The sequence below is a fragment of the Nomascus leucogenys genome, chromosome 18 (assembly GCF_006542625.1).
Source record: "Nomascus leucogenys isolate Asia chromosome 18, Asia_NLE_v1, whole genome shotgun sequence".
Classification (NCBI taxonomy): domain Eukaryota; kingdom Metazoa; phylum Chordata; class Mammalia; order Primates; family Hylobatidae; genus Nomascus; species Nomascus leucogenys.
This window is the reverse complement of record NC_044398.1, coordinates 57,298,283-57,319,818: the sequence shown is the minus strand read 5'-3', so window position 1 is coordinate 57,319,818 and position 21,536 is coordinate 57,298,283. Positions and strand designations below refer to the sequence as shown.

The 21,536-nt window shown below is 37.1% G+C and overlaps 1 protein-coding gene across 9 annotated transcripts in view; it reads right to left on the bottom strand.

Moving 5' to 3' along the window:
• ARHGAP21 (Rho GTPase activating protein 21) overlaps positions 1 to 21,536 on the bottom strand; it is a 138,079-nt gene that overhangs the window by 25,718 nt on the left and 90,825 nt on the right. For 6 of the 9 annotated variants that reach the window (XR_004026809.1, XR_004026810.1, XM_030799012.1 and 3 more), the window contains 4 exons: positions 15,547 to 15,576; positions 12,321 to 14,217; positions 619 to 777; positions 373 to 475 (listed from right to left, as the gene is read on the bottom strand). Coding sequence is in view for 7 of the 9 variants with exons in the window: in XM_030799012.1 (XP_030654872.1) it covers positions 373 to 475; positions 619 to 777; positions 12,321 to 14,217; positions 15,547 to 15,576 (2,189 nt within the window). In the remaining 2 variants the exon portion in view is untranslated. The remainder of the gene's footprint in view (positions 1 to 372; positions 476 to 618; positions 778 to 12,320; positions 14,218 to 15,546; positions 15,577 to 21,536) is intronic. The other 3 variants (XM_030799015.1, XM_030799017.1, XM_030799016.1) reach the window with 1 other exon arrangement.

Here is a 21,536-nt window from a genome sequence, read left to right as displayed (position 1 = left end):
GTCATCTGTTTGTAAAAATAATTAGAATACAATACACACACATATATGCATATTTAGGTAGTGTACATATGATTTTATGTATAGAATAGCTCTAGAATTACACAAAAGAAAACAGTAACATATTATGTCTGAATAGTACTGAATGGCTGCAGTTTCTAGGGTGAGAGTATGTAACATATTTTTCTACCATGTTTGTGTGTTACTGATTTTTAAAATTCAATTTAATGTTACCATTAACAACTTTATTTATTTGCATTTCTAATGTCAAAGTTAGAAAACGTAAGACATCATTAAATTCTGAACTTATGTGTCAAGGTCATGCTGAACACCCACCCACATACAAATATTTAAAATAATACACCTGAAACTTACAATTTTGCATCTTCTCTGTAATCATCCAGACCCTCATCATATGATTTTGATCTTTCTGTCTTTGAGTTGGGCTGAGCATCCAGGCTAGGAGGGCCAACAGATTCTGTAATTAATTAAAATCCAATATTTAGACATTCACAAGTGGTTCCCAGATTCTTTTAATGGTGGAAAGATCAGTTTATCATACTATTCTAAGTGGAAAACAGAGCATGAGATACAGTTTACAAAACCACCCTTTAGACATACCGTGGTCATGTGAGAGCTGACGGCGAATTAATGGAGCTGAAGTTGTGAGGCTAGGAGGAACTGTTGCTATGGAGGGGACCTGAGAGGTAGAGGCTGATATAACAGCAGAAGCAGGGATATGTGCAATATCATGATCAATGCTAGGGCTAGTTGGTTCATCTGTAAGAAAAAAGGAAAATCAGAATGTTCAATGACCTAATTGTTATTAATAATAAAACTCACAGTCAATAATCACTATTAAGGGGGTCAGATAAAGATTTTAACACTTCACCACCAAAGCACATCACTAAATGACCTATTCCATCTGCTAAAAATTGATTTACAGTTATTACTCTAGCAATTCTAAATAATTCTGAGAATATGGTATAAGAAATTAAATGAGCTGCTCTGCCAACCAATTAATGCCTTCACTAACTGATTGTCAAGGTACTAAAGTTTATAGGTACCTCGAACCTAAACCTATCAAACCAGAGCAATAATCATATATCACCCTGAAAGAATTACTTTTCAAATTTTAAATGTATCATAGATTATCACTTCAGGAAATTAAAGTGATTGGCTGAGGCTCAGTTTTCAAAGCATTAATTCCTAAAACCGTATCCCCCCCTCATCCCCACACAAGTGTATCTCAATTTTTGTAGAAAGACAAAGTCCAGTCTCTAGCTTCCAAAATAACTTTCCAGGGCCATTTGCACAAAATTCTTCCTCTTATAAAAATATCAGTGATTTAAATTCTAATACTTGAGGCCAAGAAATGTAATTCAATAGGATGCTGGAACTATAATCCTTAAAATTAAATGCCCCAGAATAAAACCTATTAATGAATATACTACAGTGATAAACCAGGGTTTTGATGCCTGGATTTAAAAGGTCCAGCTATTTTAATTTTGACTAAATTCTAAGGATGCTGTACCATATTATCAGGATTTTAATCAAGAGGACTGATAATGTTACAAAAATATAACATTTCCATTTTATGGCCAAAATCACTAAATTCTAACTGCGTTTAGCTTATTTTTTGTTTTTACAACTTTCTTTAAAAGCAGCTCTTTACATTTTAGGAAGAGAAGACATTTTGAATATTTCTCTATGCACCACTTTTTACTAAGTATATGACAGTTTACTATCATGTCAGTAAGAATGCAGTAATTCTTTTTCCAAAAGCAAGAAGATAACTGAAGTTTTAAAAATTCAATAAGGATAACAATTTAATTTCATTAAAACTTGTAGTATTTAAAACTGATTTTGATATTTAAATTAGCACATGCTCAACAAAGTTTCTTCAAATGATACATGATATAAAGCAGCCTGGTTTTATAGAGTCTGCTGATCCACAATTGTTATAGATTAATGAATACTGATGTGAAGTGGAATATACTGTATTCTTCAGAAAGTATCTGACTCATGCAGTATGAATACCTCTTTAATTATACTGGGATAAATCTTTGAGAATGGTTTTATGCCTTGCAAAAGTAACGAGAGTGAAATTCAAATTGTGCATGGATTAAGCATTATTGCAAAGCATTAAATACAATTTTCAAATTTTGTGTCCCTGGATTTCCTGATGGTATTCATCCAATCTCTTCCGACTTACTATATTTTGGAGAACATTTCTGAAACACACTGGATTAAAATAATCAGTTTTAGATATGTCTGCAAAAACAGGTGGGAGGATAGATACTCACCTGTTCTAAAGGAGGACTGAATGGAGAAGGCGTGGGAGAAGAGACTAACATTGGGCTTACTCATTTCAGTATTGTTGCATTCTTTATAACAAATTCCTTTTACTGGTATGTTAAAAGGAGAAAAGGAAAAGCTAAACATACTTTTAAAGTAAACACAATTATATTACCTCACATTTACAGACTATACTAATCCAATTCTTGATTCCCTTTGAAAATATAAAAACTTTTCTACTGGTTTAAAAATACTGTGTTTTGTTAGGAATAATCCAAATTCAAAAACTCTACTTTTCACATACACTTTAATTATTACCAATGTGCAGATTATGTAAAAACAAGAATAATTCCAATTTATCTTATTTTCCACTGTAGAAAAATACACATTATTTAGCTGACCAAAGGGAAAACAAAAATTTTTCATCTCATATACAAATATATTCAAAAGCATCATGCTGTCACACTTTCAAATGACTTCTAAATTTTTAAATAAAATATTCTGTTAGATGAAAATCAATCATCTTTATCCTAGGCATATCACATACTACATTAAGACAAGTAATGCATTCAAAACATATTTATGAACTACTGAGGTTACAGATTTGTTATTAAGTGGCATAAACATTCGTGTTAAACTATGTAATCAAAGAACTGACTTAAGAAATGCGGTCTTGGCCAGGCGCGGTGCCCACGCCTGTAATCTCAGCATTTTGGGAGGCCAAGACAAGTGGATCACCTGAGGTCAGGAGTTTGAAACCAGCCTGGCCAACACGGCAAAACCCTGTCTCTACTAAAAATACAAAAATTGGCTGGGCATGGTGGTGCACGCCTGTACTACTCGGGAAGTAGCTACTCGGGAAGCCGAGGCAGGAGAATCGCTTGAACCCGGGAGGCGGAGCTGCAGTAAGCCAAGATCATGCCACTGCACTCCAGCCTGGACGACAGAGCAGGACTCTGTCACAAAAAAAAAGTCTTCATTTACTTTCTTCACTAGAAGACCCAGAGCTCTTTATAATAAAAAGAATGGTGAAAGACACCTAAGTTGCTACACATCAAAATTCAATGTGGTTACTGTCTCTTAACATGTAAAAAAATATAGGCCTATATATCCAAAAATTTTACTTTGGAAAACAATGTTTTCCAAAAGTAAATAATCCTCACAGATAACATCTACTCCATTATTCAATTTGGATTTTTTCCAAATGGAGAGTATTTCAAATTATGTTTCTATTGATTATTCGTATCTGAATAGGAAACTTTCACTGTTTGTTGCTTATCAATTAATATTTTAGAAAAACATCTTAAAGATTTCATATTGTGAAACTTCATGCATAACTGTTACATAATAATTTTTCAGATATCAAAGCATGAAAGAAGGGAAGCCCTCCTATATGAAGAGCTCTTATAAAGTAAGGACCACTAAAATCACAGTGGAAAGAGCAAAACACATGAAAAGACAACTCATGGAAGAAATACAAAAGCCTAATAAAAATGTAAAAAATACTGGTAAAAACCTATTACTGAAACGATCAAATAAAAGCAAGATGAAACGTGATTTATAACTGTTTTTTCATCTCATAAACTGACAAGTATTCTCACTTCAAGATGTTCTCATCCTATTTGTTCCTCTTCGTGTTCTGCAAGATAACTACAGAGAGTGTCTATGCCTGTCTATCCCAGAGGTTCAATGGGATTCACAGGAGCGGCTGGCCCTCCTGTGGGCGGGCATGATCTAGGCCTGACCAACCATAGGGCCTATCCCTCTCAATCCACAGAGACTGGCCAAGGGGCAAGAACCACGCAGTCAGGGCCCCTTATATTAATAGTATCTCTAGGATTCAATACATGGACAGTGAGAAAACTATGGACTTTCTTTTCTTTCCTTGGAGAACAAAAACTGTAGAAATCAGTAAACCGTTGTCACCAACGGCCACCTTTTCTACTATGTAGAGAAAAAGAATCTGAGAACGAAGAAAGCAAAACGAAAAAAGACTCACAGGCCAGGCGCGGTGGCTCATGCCTGTAATCCTAGCACTTTGGGAGGCCAAGGTGGGAGGATCACTTGAAGTCAGGAGTTCGAGACCAGCCTGGCCAACATGGTGAAGCTCCATCTCTACTAAAAATACAAAAATTAGCTGGGCATGGTGGCGCACGCTGGTAATCCCAGCTACTCAGGAGGCTGAGGCAGGAGAATCGCTTGAACCTGGGAGGTGGAGGCTGCAGTGAAGCGAGATTGTGCCACTGCACTCCAGCCTGGGCAACAGAGCAAGACTCTATGTCAAAAAAGAAAAAAAAAAAAAAAAAAGGAAAAAGGAAACAGAAAAACTCACTCTTGATGTCATTACTTGGGTATTTGGATCCAGCCATGCATGGAACCAGGTCTACCACACAAGTTCTTCTCTGTGAGCTAACATTACTTCTTAGCATGAGCTAATTTGAAATAAATGCCCTGTCCCTGTAACCAAGAGAATTATGATGAACATAAATGTGGAGGGCAATGCGTTTCTAGCACCCTGACAAATGTGCATGTCTTCTCATAACACCCAATGTCCACTGTTACAGGTTAGGGCACAGAGCAAAAAAAAAGTCCCTTCTAAGGTGAGCTGAGTTATGAGGCACATTTCTCACAGCTGACCATAATTACAAAGAAGCATATAATTAATGTACTTTATATTTTATAATTACAGTTGACAATAATTTTATGTAACTCAGTGAAATTATCAGAATTTTCAGCATAGACCATGGCAGAATAATCAGTTCCCTGACATAATTCTGCTTTTTATTTCACCTCTGCTACGAAGTAGTATTCCTACCCCCTCCCCAAATTACAGCATAATAATTTAAGGAATATTAACACTTATTTCAATGACAGAGTAAACTATATATTGCAAAAAGAGGGGTATATTTGTATAAGTTGAAAGAAATGGCAACTAACCTAAAATGATATATGTGGTTCCAAAATAGCAACAGCATGTATATATCTTTTTACTAAAATATGAAAATTGAATAAGCTGTTTCTGTTCCAACTCCTAACAGAAGGGACATACCTCAAGCAAAATACGCTTAAAATCTTGATTTTTCCTCATCCTTAGGGAAAAGGAGAGGAAATATTGCTAATTGATTCTGTGTCTTAAAAATAAATTCAGGCCAGGTGCGGTGGCTCACGCCTGTAATCCTAGCACTTTGGGAGGCTGAGGCAGGCGGATCACGAGGTCAGGAGATCGAGACCATCCTGGTTAATACGGTGAAACCCCGTCTCTACTAAAAATGCAAAAAATTAGCCAGGTGTGGTGGCAGACGCCTGTAGTCCCAGCTACTTGGGAGGCTGAGGCAGGAGAATGGCATGAACCCGGGAGGCAGAGCTTGCAGCGAGCTGAGATCAAGCTGCTGCACTCCAGCCTGGGCGACAGAGGGAGACTCCGTTTCAAAAATAAATAAATAAATAAATTCAAATGTGACAAATATCCTTTCTTTTTACTTGCCTTCTGAGATATACACTCAATTTAAATCAAAGGAGGTGAACGGCTAAAGTTAAATGATCTTATTAATAGTCAAGCATAAGCTCCTTCTTTCAAGTAACAATGTATTAATCTTTGGCAATGCCACTTTTTTTTTTTTTTTAAATCAGAGTTAAGCCCAATGAAATAAAGACATCCTAAAAAACTGAACTCCCTAGGCAAATTTAAATTAGCCCCATTAATACCAATTACTGAACATCAGGTACAAGAGCTGATAAAAATGGCATGCTGAAGCAACTCCATTTATATTACATTTAAAAGGCCTGGAGAAAGAATGTTTAAAAATGATGCTAATATAGTCACATGGCCTTCTCATCTTTGACCCAGCAACAGACCTTGAGTAGGCTCACTAAACATTTTTCACTAATTATAAATATAAATTTTGAAGCAGTAAGTCCTGTTTTATATGAACTGGTGATGGGTGCCCATCGCCTAGTTCAAATATTCCCAATTTTTACAATAACTAAGCTCATTATCATAACTGGAATTCAATTTTCTAATTAAGACCAAGTTTCTTTAATGGTCAGTTCTGTGAACATGGATTTGAATTAACATTTGGCTTCTTCAAAGTCATCTGGAGATTTGGTTATCTTAATAACCAGAAGGTCAATGCTGTATCTCCCTATTAGATAGAAACGATTTTACAGTGGTTAGGAAAGGGAGAGTATTTTGAATAAATTCCCTATTTATGTTTGCCATGGCAAGATGGCAGTCAGTGCTGACGATGAGGGAGTGCAGTTGTAAATCTAAGGGGAACTACTGTGAAGTAGGTATTTGAAAGGGAGGTGACAAAATCAGAGCAAAAGCAGGGATGTGTGCAATATCATGGTCAGCTCATCTACAAGAAAGCATGCACCAGGTCAGCACAGCAAGGGCTCTAAATTTACAAAGGGCAAGTGGAAGGATCACTTCTAGATTTGCCACGGTTAACAGGTTACAATTACTTGGCTGAATTTTTGCAGTCCCATAGATCAAACAAGTTAACTAAACTCTTAAGATCTGGGGGTGAGGGTGTGTGTCCATGGGCCCCTGCACGAGCGTGTGTGTATGAAAAATGATCCAGCTTGCCAGCTGATATGTTGTAACAATTTCAACAAATTCAACATTTACTTAGAAATTTAATAAATATCAGGTCACCAATTTCACTAATATATCTTGAAAATTATTAATTCTCAATTCTAGTACACAGAAAAGCAGCAAGGGAGTCGAAATGTGGATGACTGAGTAGGGAGGTCAAGAGACCTGGTGTGTTCGATTTTGCAAAAGCCACTTAACTTTTCTGGATATTACATTCACTACCTATAAAATAAAGAAATTGGACTTGGGTGATGAGAAGGGCCAATTCTAGTTCAAAAGGCCTACAGTTACAAATCTACTAAAGGAGTGGAATTATCTATTTATGTAAACATATAAAACATTTTTAGGTTTTTATAAACCAGGCATTTGTTAGGGGGCTTTTGAAATTTGGGTCTATTTTCAACATTAAAGGAACTAGGTGAAAAGGCTCCAAAGTCTACTTTAGTGAAACAATTTCATAGTTTATAAGAGCTAGGTTTTGGGAGGGCACAGTGGCTCATGCCTATAATCCCAGCACTTTGGGAGGCTGAGGCAGGCGGATCAGGAGTTCGAGACCAGCCTGGTCAACACGGTGAAACCCCGTTTCTACTAAAAATACAAAAATTAGCCGGGTGTGGTGGAACACGCCTGTAATCCCAGCTACTTGGGAGACTGAGGTGGGAGAATAGCTTGAACCTGGAAGGCAGAGGTTGCAGTGAGCCGACATCATGCCACTGCACTCCAGGCTGGGTGACAGAGTGAGACTCCATCTCAAAAAAAAAAAAAAAAAAAAAAAAAGCAGCTAGGTTTTAAAAAAACGTACTTCCCTAAATAAATAAGCATAGCCATCTATAAAGTGTGCTACAAAGAAATTTAAAGTGTTTCAGAATAAAAGCTAATGTGACCAGGTGCAGTGGCTCATACCTGTAATCCCAGCACTTTGGGAGGCTGAGGGGGACGGATCACCTGAGGTCAGGAGTTTGAGACCAACCTGGCTAACATGGTGAAACCCCATTTCTACTAAAAATACAAAAAATTAGCTGGGCATGGTGACGCACGCCTGTAATCCCAGCTACTCGGGAGGCTGAGGCAGAAGAATCACTTGAACCCAGGAGGCGGAGGTTGCAGTGAGCCGAGATCGTATCATTGCACTCCAGTTTGGGCAACGAAAGTAAAATTCCATCTCAAAAACAAACAAAAAAAAACTAATGCTACTATCAAAGAAAAGATAAAAGAGCATCTAAAATTATTTACTGGTGTTACATTTTTGTTAACGAACTCAACACTTCTAAACCATCTTGATATGGCAGTGCCATTAAGGCTATGACCATCAAATTCAATTTAGCTTAGGCTAACCCTCACTGACCACACATACAGCCAACTTTGGGGTAAGACAGAGGAGGAGAAGTCTTAGAGATATGACAAAAGCATGGGGAAAAGATGCCAATTCAAACTTAGGTGATCTGAGCTAATAATAGTGAGTATAAAACTTAGAATGATTTTTCAAGCTAAGATTTAAAAAAGTAAAATCCAAGATTTAAATTTTTGCTCATTTTGAGGCACTGTCCAAAGAATACGAAATTTGGAGCCAACAGGCAATCAGCTCTGTCAGTTATCTGAGACAGCTTCAGCAAAGTACTTAACTTTCCTTATCCATAAAATGGGTTATTAATTCTGCCATAAATTTCCCACTGGGTTATGGTAAGGACTGGTACATTATAAAGTACATGGTAGATTATAAAGCACTGCAGAAGTTTTTGTTATTTTCTTATTTTATTTTTTGAGTGGAGTCTCACTACTCTGTCGCCCAGACTGGAGTGCAGTGGTACGATCTCAGCTCTTTGCAACCTCTGCTTCCCAGGTTCAAGCAATTCTCCTGCCTCCACCTCCCAAGTAGCTGGACTCACAGGCACCCCACCATGCCTGGCTAATATTTTTGTATTTTTTTTAGTAGAGATGGAGTTTCACTGCATTGTCCAGGCTGGTCTTGAACTCCCAACCTCAAGTGATCTGACCGCCTCGGCCTCCCAAAGTGCTGGGATTACGGGTGCAAGCCACTGCACCCGGACTATTTTATTATTTTTTAAATTACCTCACATCGTTACTCAAATAGTGGAAGCAAAAATCTCTAAGCTTAAGTACCAATGGCATCACATGTTTGGGAAAAGCCAATATATGAAAAAGACATATAAAGATGATAAGTACATGATTTCTCTTTATAAGAGATGTAAGATGATAAAGTATATGATTCCTCTTTATAAACAGACTATTTGCTAAGACTCAGCCTGAATTAGTATTAAAGAAGGGCTGGGTGCTCATTGCATTGTCCTGTGATATCACCACTGGCACTGAGCCCAGAGCTCCCAAAGGGAGAAACTCGGTATAGGGAATGGTCACCTCTTCCCTTTGGGTAAATTTCAGGGAGCTAAGTTCCCCTGTATGGACAATGTAATCCAGCTATATCTTACCAAATCTAACACTTCTAAATCATCTTGGTATGACAGTGCCAATAAGGCTGTGACCATCAAATTCAATTTAACTTAGGGCTAACCCTCACTGAGCACACACACAGCCAATGTTGGGGTAAGACGGAGGAGGAGGAGTCAGAGATATGACAAAAGCATGGAGAAAGAAAGTTAAGATGAAACCCTGGGTGTAGGTAACAGTCACAGTATTTTTGTATTACTAGTAATGAGTGGTATAAATTAGAGAAGTGTAGGAAGTCAGGATTTTAGAACACATTGTAGTATCTGCTACTCACCGTGAGATTACTCATGAACAGCTCACATTGTTGAGGTTTGTGTTTACTTATAAAAGAAGTTGAAATTTATTTTCAGGACTTACTATGCAGCTTTATAAAGTGGCAGGGGGAGTGGGAACAGTAAACAAAATACTGTTAATGAGTAATATTCTAAATTTAAAAACAAAATGTACTCATTTTGTTTTGTATGCCTGTATGCCTCCTACAACCTTAGTATATAGCAGGGGTCCCCAACTCCTGCGCTGCAGACTGGTACTGGTCCATGGCCGGTTAGGAACTGGGCTGCACAGCAGGAGGTGAGCAGCGGGGGAAGCGGGGCGAAAGTCAAATAAGATAGGAACTAATTAGAGAGTACTTTTATTCTTAGTAAATAAAATGATTTATTTACATCAATCTATATGTATATAGAATTATACAGATCTTTATTTTCTATTTTAGCCAAAGTCTTCTCTTTAATAACATAATTAACTGTTTTATTTCTATACTTCATAACTAGGAAAAAATATTAACAGATATACCCAGCACATTTTTTTACTACTCCAATGTAATCTGATTAGATTGTTGTTATTATGTAGGAAGAAAATATGATGCCACTGTTCTGATAAGATTGCATGGGCCTGTGAAACAGCCACAGGTTGTAAGATTTTTTTACATTTTAAAACCTCATAAAACAATCATTCATCATCAGTTGCTTTCTATAAAATATCTATTCTAGATGATGTATAAGATTCCATCTACTACAGGAATCTACTATTTGCTGAGCTTGGCCTTAGGGGTACAGATATGAATATGGGTACAATTTAGGTTGAGATTCCCCACAATGTTGACAACTCGAATATATCCTATTTATAAAAAAACATAAGCTGTGTGGAACTTTTTAAAAAAGTTTTTAGTGTCACCTATCCAATTAAGTGTTTTCTTAAGAAACATTTTTAAAGCTATCAATTGTAAAGCTATTGATAGCTTTAAAAATTTTTCCGTAGAAAAGAAACAATAGTCCTCAACTGTTTTAAAAATGTTCCCGTAGAAAAGAAAAACTCAACTAGTACTCAAAGAGAAGCATATTATATTGTAAAATGATGGAGAACTCTTTTCATAAACCCATGGGGCACCACGGGGACTAGAAGTATGGCCCTGGTTGGTGGCAAAAAGAGAAGGAAAAAAGCCCCTGCATCGCATGCCTCCAGGGGGCGCTCTTCACAGGCATTCCATATAAATGGAGCGCTCCCTGGAGCTGTGCTCTGGGATGAGGCTGAATCAGGCAAACCTAGAGACCCTGTCTCTACACTTACTGTGCGATTTTAGAGACGTTATTTATCCTCTCTATACCTTAAATTTCGCACTTATAAAATGAATATTAAGGACAAAAGTCATCACCTGTTAGCAGATGATGTTTTAGAGCTGCACAGTCATTATGATGAGAACTGTATTGTTGTTTTGCTATACATTTAACTAGCATTTCAAAATTGTCTTTCAGCCATTATCTCAACAAATACTTATTGAGTGAATTCTTTATGTGCCATGCAGTGTTCTAGGCATTAAGGACACAAAAGTGAACCAAAGATTTAAAATCTCTGCTCTCATGTAGTTTTAGTTCTACTGAGAAACATGTAACAAAAAAACATGTCAAGTGGAAACAGTAATACGAAGATAAATAAAAAAGCTTAAGGGAAGAGAATGTCCGTTTCTGTGTCTGTGCGTGGGATACCTGTTTTAGATAGGTGAGTCACAAAGCCTGCTTGGATAAGATCTTTGAGCAGAGACCCAAATGTCATGAGGAAGACAGAGGCTTGTGACTATCTGCGGGATGTGTTCCAGGGTTGGAAACCAGCTGTACCTGTCCCTGTAGCAAGGCACGGCTGACAGCAAGGAGGCTGGTGAGGCTGCAGATGGGATGCACATGGAAGATTGTGATAGGAGATCACAAGGTAGGATCTCTCTGACACCATCAGAGAGGGAGTTGTGAGGCAGACCATGGAGGGCCTTTCAGATCACGGGAGGATTTTGCATGCTATTTTGGGTGAGATGGATGGGAAGGAAACAGAGGGTTCTGCAGAGAGGAGTGGTGTGATCTAATTGACATTTTTAAAAACATCACACTGGCTGCTGTATGGAGAACAGATCTGGGGTGGGAGGGAGCAGACAGAAGACTCAACAGGACAGGTGCCAGCAACTGTGGCACACGCTTATAATTTAAGTAACTTCTCTAAATCTGTTCCAGGATTTATAGTATGGCAAACTAACTTGACAATGAAGAGGTCTTTTCTCTCAGGACATGTTAAATTTACAAAGAAATATGCTTTAGAAAGTAAAAGCACCGTTTAAATGAAAGGTTGGTAACTAATTATCAAAACTGTTCCACTTGGTTTTTCATTCACCTGAATCAACAATTAGGTACAATTTGCTTCACCGATTTCCTTAATCTCAGGAATTTGTTTCATCAAAATAAAAATTTGAAATGGGTACTAGGTAGACGAAGTTTTTTTTTTTTTTTAAAGGAAAATTGGTACTAGAAATAACTTTTAAAGACGTTTGTAAAAGCTCTGGTTGAAGTACAGCTTATGAGTTTCACTACAAACATTTTAAAATCACAGTGTACGATTTCTGTGCCTATTGAACTAGAAATACTTTTCTGGAAAGATTTCTTATACATTTGGCATATTAGCCAATGACTCTAAATGAGCTCACCTATAAATGGGATGGAAGCCAAGGAATCGCCAGGCGGACTGGTACTCGAGGCTTTTCTTTCCTCCATTCTTTTTATATGGACCTCTCGACGTGCATCATTGGGCAGCCAGCAGGTAGTGTCTGACCCGGTCTCCTGGTCATTTACTGCCAAGATGTAAGATTGATGCCTTAAAGGCTGCGGTGTCTGGCGTCCAGATGGAGGTTTTTCCCTTAGGATGACAGCTTCTTTATTATCTAAAGTATCTGATTGCTCAATTTCAGCCTCTTGTAAACTTAAATCTTGATTCCTTTGACTGACAGGTAGTTCTAAATCTGAAGTACCAGCGTTTTCACTCGACTGAGGGCCAGGCTTGGCAGAGGCTCCAGACAAAGAGGGGGATTTCCCAGTCTCCACTTGCTGATCGGGGGCGCTGTCAGTCCTTACCCATGTCTGCTGATTCAACAGACTGTTCTGATGCAAGTGATTTACTGGTCTTTGGTCTTTGATAGAAACAAATGACTTCTGGCTAAATGATGGTTTTGTGACATGAGTCGAAGGAGCTTTCAGAGAATTACTTCGGACTTTCACAAGAGGTGACCTGTCTTGTGAAATACCCCGAGGCAGTGACATTCCACAAGTAGTCTGAAAATTTCTGTTTGACTGCAGTGTTTTTAGATCTGGTGGAATTTTTTTAAACTGCGACACAGATCCCACTCCTCTACCACTCATTCGCCTGTTATCAGAATTAACAACGCTTGGAGCCACAGTAAAATTGGAACCTCGAAAAGATTTACGAATTTCTTGCTGCCTAGGTCTTTCATAAATACCTCGTCTATCATCCTGTTCAGTAAACCCACTCCACTTGTAAGTCTGTTTTTTCTCTCCATTGGAATCAGGTATTGGAGTTCCAGAATTGACATTTTCTAAGGTTTCATCCTGTCCCTCAATATAATCCCATGAACGAGTTCTATGATTACTAAAACTAACAGATGGAGACGTCAGTGCTCCTTGAGATGCACTTCTTGGACAATACTTCATTAGCACAGAATCTTCCAGTCTTTCTTGGGACACACTGCGTTGCCGTATCTGGACAGACTGGGGCACTCGATCATGAGAGGTGCTTCGACGTCGTCCCTGCAAAGTAGTGCGGTTGGGGATGACCTGGTTATAATCCGTCGTGCTTTGAGATGCTGCTCTTAAACTATCTAATCTTTCTTGTATTGTCCGACAACCTATGTGCAATCGTCTGTTATCAATATACTCTTTGTAAGTTTTATAGTTTTTCCAGTCTATGTGCTGATGGGAATTTGGTGAATAGTGATTAACAGATACAGAGGGAGCCTCCACAGCTTGAGATCTGCTGCTTGAGATTCCATCAGAATGTCCACTGTAATTTCCAGATTTAAGTAAAATTCCAGAAGTTTCCAATGATCTGGAGCCTGCAGGCTGATGAATTAGATGAGTGGTGGGAACTGATAATGGCGGTGATGTGGTTCTTGACACTGTTTTTAAAGAGGTCTGCTCATTCACGCCATACCTCACTTCTTCAGTTCTGTGTGAAGGACCTGTATGGTTGTTTCTATTGGATAACAAATCTACAACCTTCTCAGAAGGCACAATGACAGTCCTTACACTTTCATTGCAAACACACACTGCTGTGTTTGATTTTGCAACATCTGTTGGTGATGGAGGCACTTGTATTTCCATTCTATAGGCCCTACCAGGTTGTGTCAGTACTGGTGTACTGGTTTGCTGTTTGCTCAATGATGAGTCAGGAGGAGATATTTCAACTGGCTGTGCCATGGCTGATGGGGCAGATGGCAGCCAGGGATAGCAGATTGGTGGAGGTTCAGGTATATTGCGGGCATTGCCGCTATAAGCTTCGTTGCCTTTCAGGTAGGCATCTTGAGAATATGCCTGTATAGAAATGAGAGAAAGGTGTCACTGGAAATTCATAAAAACAATAATAATTTCCGTTTTTACAGTTCACTATTTTATCTATGTCCTACCTCGTTCCTGAGTGACATTCACTATAGCATGCATGCAAACACAACATAAGGGTACTCTACAAATCTATAAAGAGCTAGTCTCTCAGAAATCAAATAAATTGTAGAATCTGAAACACATACAAATTACAATCACCTCTTTGCGCAAAACATGTGAAACTCATCAAATTTCTACCCAACCAATTAGATGTACCCACGTTGCTTCTAAAATTCTCCCCATTCAAGCCTTCTGATTTTCAGCAGTCGACAGGTTAAATGGCTGCCAAATAAATCTCAGCAAAGGAAGATTCATGTATTTTGCCAGAGAAAAGGTGAAAATATTAAAAATCTTAAATGCATTTTAAGTACTACTACTATAATAACTTAAATCTAATTTATTTGAAGGAAGCATCTTGTCAATTAACCATCACAGAGTCCCTAAGAATAATCCATTTTGACAAATTAAGCCCTTCAGCAGCCATGCTAAGTATTTTAATATTTAAAGTAAGATAATATGCAAGTTTAAGAAATAAAGCACATATAATAAAGGCACAAAAATATGAAAAAGGTAACTCATCGTTCTGTATATAATTTATATTTTTATTTTAAGCTAATGCAAAAGTATATCGTACAAATTTATTTGGTCTCTTTTACTTATTATAAGGAGACATTTCTCTGTTACTAACAGGCAGGCATGCAGCCTAAATTGTTTTTTATCAACTATTTGTAAAATTATTCAGCAATATTTTTAAAGCCTTAAGAATAACAGAAATCAACTATAGAGACTTTACAAAACAGAGCTCATCAGTGCAACACAGGGACTATGTTCAGCATCTGAGACAGGTGTGGTAACACATCTTCTCCTAATCAAAACAAGCTTAACTCAAGTCTATCATCACATCCTATTCTTTGCATTCGACAGCTTGCAAAGCTCAAGTGCAGCCACAAACATAACAGCAAAGTAGTAGGGACAGGAAGAAGGTGAGATACTTAAAAAAAAATATATATATATATATATGCTGATGCAGATAAATATTACGCTGTAGCATCAGTTATGTACAGGATACAAAAGAAAACCAAACAAAATAAAAAATAAGGATGGCAAACCATCTATCACAAACACATTCTGCAAATTAGTAAGATTAACATGATAGAGGGATTTCTCTAAGCAAAGTGAACAGTTTTTAATAGATTGGCTTATTACAAATCTCTATAAAACATGACTTAAAAAGCAAGGAAATGGCTACTGTGCATTTCTTACCAGTGCTGTGACATCCTTTGTAAACTGTAGCTAGCAGAAAATAGGAAAACATAGTAGAAGCTGCTTACTGATATAAAGACAAAATCATGTTGTCATATTGATGCTGGAAACGGCAAGCTAAAAATACATCTATACTTGTTTCTCTGGAAGGTACCAAGAGAGGTAAAGGGCAGTGAAGCATAAAGAATAACTCCAGTATTCTTCTGAACATCTTTTTCTCAGGCTTTTATCTGATTCTTGTTTGATGTGTCTACCATTCTTGAAAGCAAAATACATCTGGTGACAATGCATTCCTAACAGATATTTTCTTCAATATGCACTGCTGTCTGATAACACGCTACAAAGCTTCCCTCCACGAGAGCAACAGTGATGTCTCTCATTTCCCCCGAGCTTCTTCCATCTCTGCTTCCAGATGACGAAACGAATGCTCTATTATGCATTTAAAATAGTACAACCTCCTCCTTCCCCAGTAAATCAGAGCATAACCACAAGCTGTCAGCAGACTGCAGCTGCCTTTACACTAAGATTCAGCGGGGGAAATGATTTCTTTTAAGTAAGTTTCACTCAAAAATTAAGATCTTTCAACACTGTGCCTTTTGTACTATTGTATTAGTTTGCAAAAATAACTACTGGATAGACATAAAAATATTATTTCCAGAGTAATTCTTAACCTATAATAAATATTATAGAACAGAGACTAGAATGCAGTGAGAAATTAAAGCTAGCCATATAAAAGAAAACATGTCTACATAATATTTTTATGGCATGAATACAGTTAATCCAAACATGCATTTTGGGTATGTGCATTGACACACCAAGTCTATCTTTTCCATGCTGATTAGAATCATACCAATACTTTTCTGCAATAGGAAAATTGTGTCTGGATGAGAGAATACTGTACTGTCTGGTACAGCATTTCCCACAACATCCTTGCGTAATTTTATTACATACCACCTGAAAAGGAGGATGGGGGAGAGGAGGTCCCTATGGTCAATGATGTAGGGTCACTTGGCAAGCTTTTTGATTTCTCAAAACCACAATGACATTAATGTACATTGTGAAATTTGAAAAGAAAATATAAAATTATTCACCATGGAGGCCATTTTTTTTCCAGAGGTTTTAACATAATTAGAATATCTACTTGGGTAATGCTATTCTAGAACTAATATTTTAAAGATGACTCCTTTATTCAAATTTGGGAAGAAATATTATTGTTTAGTAATAGAAGTATACGGCTGGAACTATTAAAACTTGAGAATATTTTACATACTTCAGACATCTCTAATATTCCTATGTGGCAATTCTAAATGCTAAATAGTCGACATTACAGTCACAGGTCCCCACTTCTGAGTTAAGTTATCGCAAGGGGCCCCGAAATCCATATATATGCAGGCATTAACAGTGAACATCTCACACATGCAGTACTATTATCTAATGTAAGCAGATATGGTTGAGATAAAATATGAATTCATTCAAGAACATTTTTCACAAAACGTACACTGTGAAACTCAAAAGTACAAACTTACTCGCCAGGGAACCCAATTTTTTCCCCAGAGATTTTAAAATAATTAGAATACCTGCCTGGGAAATGCTGTTCTAGAACTATTTTCTTTTTTTTTTTTTTCTTTTTTTGAGACCGAGTATCACTCTGTTGCCCAGGCTGGAGTGTAGTGGTGCAATCTTGGCTCACTGCAACCTGTGCCTCCCAGGTTCAAGCGATTCTCCTGCCTCAGCCTCCTGAGTAGCTGGGATTACACGCATGAGCCACCATGCCTAGCTAATTTTTGTATTTTTAATGGAGGTGGGGTTTCACCATGTTCGCCAGGTTGGTCTCGAACTCCTGACCTCAAGTGATCCACCTGCCTCGGACTCCCAAAGTGCCAGGATTACAGGTGTGAACCACCAAGCCCAGGTAGAACTAATATTTTAAAGATCTCTCCTTTATTCAAATTTGGGGAGGAATATTATTTTTGAAACCAATGTCATAAGAATTACATATTCAGTATTAACAATTTTGAATTTGTTAGGTTTTAAGCCCAAATGGATACTTTACAACATATGAAGGTGTTCTGATAGAATTAGACAACATTTAAATTTTTCCCAATTGACTAGCTCTTGTGAATTCAGCAGAATATGACAAAACATTTTTAGTCATTTTTTCCACTCAGCCTTTTTGTATACCACTTCACATTCCTTCTTGAGCTTTCTTTACCCTTGTACTTAAGTATTACACCTTTTGGAGTTTAACAGCTTGTATTTTAAAAACTGAAGCCTTCCCTAACAGCCCTATTTTGCCTATTAGATACAAAAAGCTCTAAAAAGTGGGGGGGTGTGGGGGGGAGGAGGAGGAGGAAGAAAATAAGAAAGATGACCCAAAGAATTCTTTCTTTGTAATTAGAACTCCAAAGGGTATGTTAAATACAACTTAATATTAACAGCCTGGATCTTGATTATATGTACAGTGCCTAATAGTAACTAAATAATCCTAAAATAATCTTCTAGTTCATTTTTTATACAGTCACATCAAAATCACCATGACAATTACCTATGATAAATGGTAAACAAAACGAAACAGAGCAAAAAAAAAAAAAAAAAAACCCTGAAGAATAAGGTAGTAAGATTAAAATTCCTGCCTTTCAGTTCATCTTTAACAGGTTATTAATTTAATGCCATTAACTATGATAAAAGCAAGAATAACTTCATGTTTGTTGGTAGATGCCAACCATGCCAGCGTAGGGAATGGGAGAAGGGGATGGTGTAGATGGAGAAGGACTTTCTTTTTATTATACCTTTCTGCATTATTACAAATATTTTCAACCAGCACATATTATTCTTGTAATTATTTAAAAATAGATTTTAAGAAATTACAAAGTAAACTGCTGCTAACCTGCAAAATATGAAAGAACCCTCCAGAATTCATACTCTTGCTTCCCTTACTCTAGGCCGGACCACCTACATGTACACTTGACAAATGGCTACTTAATCTTAATAGGATATTATACTGATAATAGAACACATGAAATGCTTATTTTAAAAGTAATTCTAATAAACTTCAAGAAAAACTTAGTTTAAATTACATTTTTCAATTTATATCACATATCCATAGAGCAGCAAAAAAGAACACTGGACTCAGAACCCAGAGGTTCACGTTGTAATAACAGCTCCAACACCAACTGGCATAGTGACTTATGGTAAGCCACCTAAACAATTCATCTCCACTCAACAGCAGTATAGGACTGTGGTTTAGAGTACAGGCTTTCATCTCAGACCCGCCTGAGTTCAAATCCTTATACCATTTGCTTTCTTCCTTATTATACCAGACATGCTGTTTAACTTTGCTGTGTTTAACACAGAACAGCACAAAGTAGGTTCAAAATGTCCTGGCCAAATATTAGATATACCCAAGAATCTGCAGAGTTATAAAAACCGATTAACTTAAAATTTAATTTTTGAGTCAAGGGAGCCAAATGCTTAACAAACTATCTTGGGTGATGAACCAAGAATAATGCCCCAATCTAATTCTCCTACCACTATCTCACTCAGGGAAGTATTCTCTTTGGTCAGTGCTATGGTCTGAATGTTTGTGTGTTCCCCTCCCCCAACTCGTATGTTGACACCTAATCACCAATGTGAATGAGTTAGGAGATGGGGCCTCTGGGAGATGATTAGGTCATAAGGGTAGACCTCATGTGTGAAATTAGTGTCCTTAGAAGCCACAGAGAGCTGCCTCAGCTCTTCCACCAAGTGAAGACACAGTGAAAAGGTACTATCTATGAGAAAATGGGCCCTCACCAGACACCAAATCTACCTGAGCCTTGACCTTGGGCTTCCCAGCCTCCAGAATGTGAGAAATAACTTTCTTTGTTTATAGGCCGTCCAGTCTAAGGTATTTTGTTACAGCAGCCCAAATAGACTAAGAGAGTCAGCATCATTGTTTAGGTGACCAGATTGGTATGGCCATTTCATTCATGCATAGATAACATTTAATGGGGAAACAAAATCATTTTGGTTTTTGGAAATAAAATAAAAAACCTTTTTATTTTGCAATAAATACGAACCTGTCTAAGATACCAGAGTCTAAAGTATTACAACAAAATACTGTTAAAATGATTAAAATGAATGTAATACTATTTATATTGTTAAGCTAGAAAATATATGCTGGTTTAAAAAATGAGGCTGCCAAGCATGGGATTCCTATTACTAGCAGTAGTTTAAAAACATAAATGAATTATTCTTAATTCTACTTCATGGTTTTAAACATTCTATCACTGTCATCCATGAATTATGAAACCTATAATCATACACCTGTCCTTATATGAGCAAGTTTTAAGCCAAATTAAATTTTCTAGGCCACCTCTCAAAGGTGAGCAGAGCACTTCTAAAATAATTTGGTCTGTACATCACTTCAGGAAAAGAAAAAAAACCTCCATGCACTACCCAATCCTGTTGCCCAGGCAAACATATACAACCTACAAGTGTTTCCATGGGTAAATGATTTTTACAGTGGCTGTAAAAATGTTCACATTACCCATTGCTTTTCTTTACAATAAATATTCAACCTCATGGGAACAAATACATCTTTAAAAACATATATTTTGGACCACAGATTTAAGATCTGCGTAAGTACTTCTGAAGTACATTAAAGAACATTTTAACTCTGGAATATATGTTAGAGACAGAGAATTATATATTCCTTTGATTTCTTAATGAATTACACTGCATTCAAATGTGAATTAAGGATAGGTTAAAAAGTAGAGTTTTCTTTTATGATTAAAGCCATGTGCTTTTATTTCTTAATGATTAAAGTAATTCAAATACCATGTTTTAAAAATAAATTTTATGTTACAGTATACCAGAACTCTTTACTGCTGAGCCTTGAAGATCTGTATGCTCATGTTATTTACTGAACTGGTTTTTCTCTGTCTCTGGGATACTTCATATTTTACTTTTACTTTAGATTTACTTAAATAAAATATAACAAGACAGACTATTCTAGAACATGAATGAGTAACAGAAAAAAACTAATTTTTCTTTAAGTGACCTGTTTTTCCATTAATCATATCATTACAAAATTACTCCTTCCATTGCATGAAGTGGTTTGCTGCTCTTCATCAATCACACTGTAGGATATCATGGCGATTCTGCATTTAATTGCTTCCTTGCCAGCCATTCTGTGAAATGAGCACTGTTCCAAGAGCCATCCAACCAGTGCCTTCACCTTGGCAAGGAAAGGGTCTACTGAAGATCGAAAACAGTTCAGTTTCATGAGCTGATTCTGTCTTCAAGCCTTCAGATTGCAAGGAGGAAGCCAGGTAAATCCCTCGCTACCATATACATCATTTTCTGTATAAGAAGAGCACTAGAGAAGAATTCCCTATTTATTTCTAGTCTAGTGATTTTCATAGCCATTGGTGTCTGTGGTTATGTCTGCTACATGATCACTATGCTGAATTGTCAGGGTAGGAACTCTACAACCACTTTTGCATGCCTAGGAAAATTACTGCAGCTAACTATACCTTCCTTCCTGAGCCTCCCAACTCCAACTGAACTGTGTACTTCAGAAGGGTAATTGTTATCAGTGCTAAGCCATTCCTAAGTAAAATCTACATGCCTTGAAAACATGGGGTTAATCCCCATGAGTTTCACTTAATTATAGTTTACATGTCAGTGAATGACTCCTTAGGATCAGCTTTAGTGATTTTTTTTATAAAACATGTTTACAGATTATTTAGGCCCTTTGATGAGCTAAGTTCAAACTACTGCCTTACAAATGAAGAACATTACTATACCATTTCCATTACCATGACAAAGAGTCCATAAGCTCCCTGCTTTTCTTGAATTTAGCTATAGGTAATAAGAAAAAAACCCAATTATTCACCAAAAAGAATTAAAAATAAATACTTCAGTGGCCACTGCTATTTCCTAGATCTAACTGTTAGTTGTCAGTATGTTACTTAAAGTTTTTCTATTTTATTCTACTGAAGTGCAAA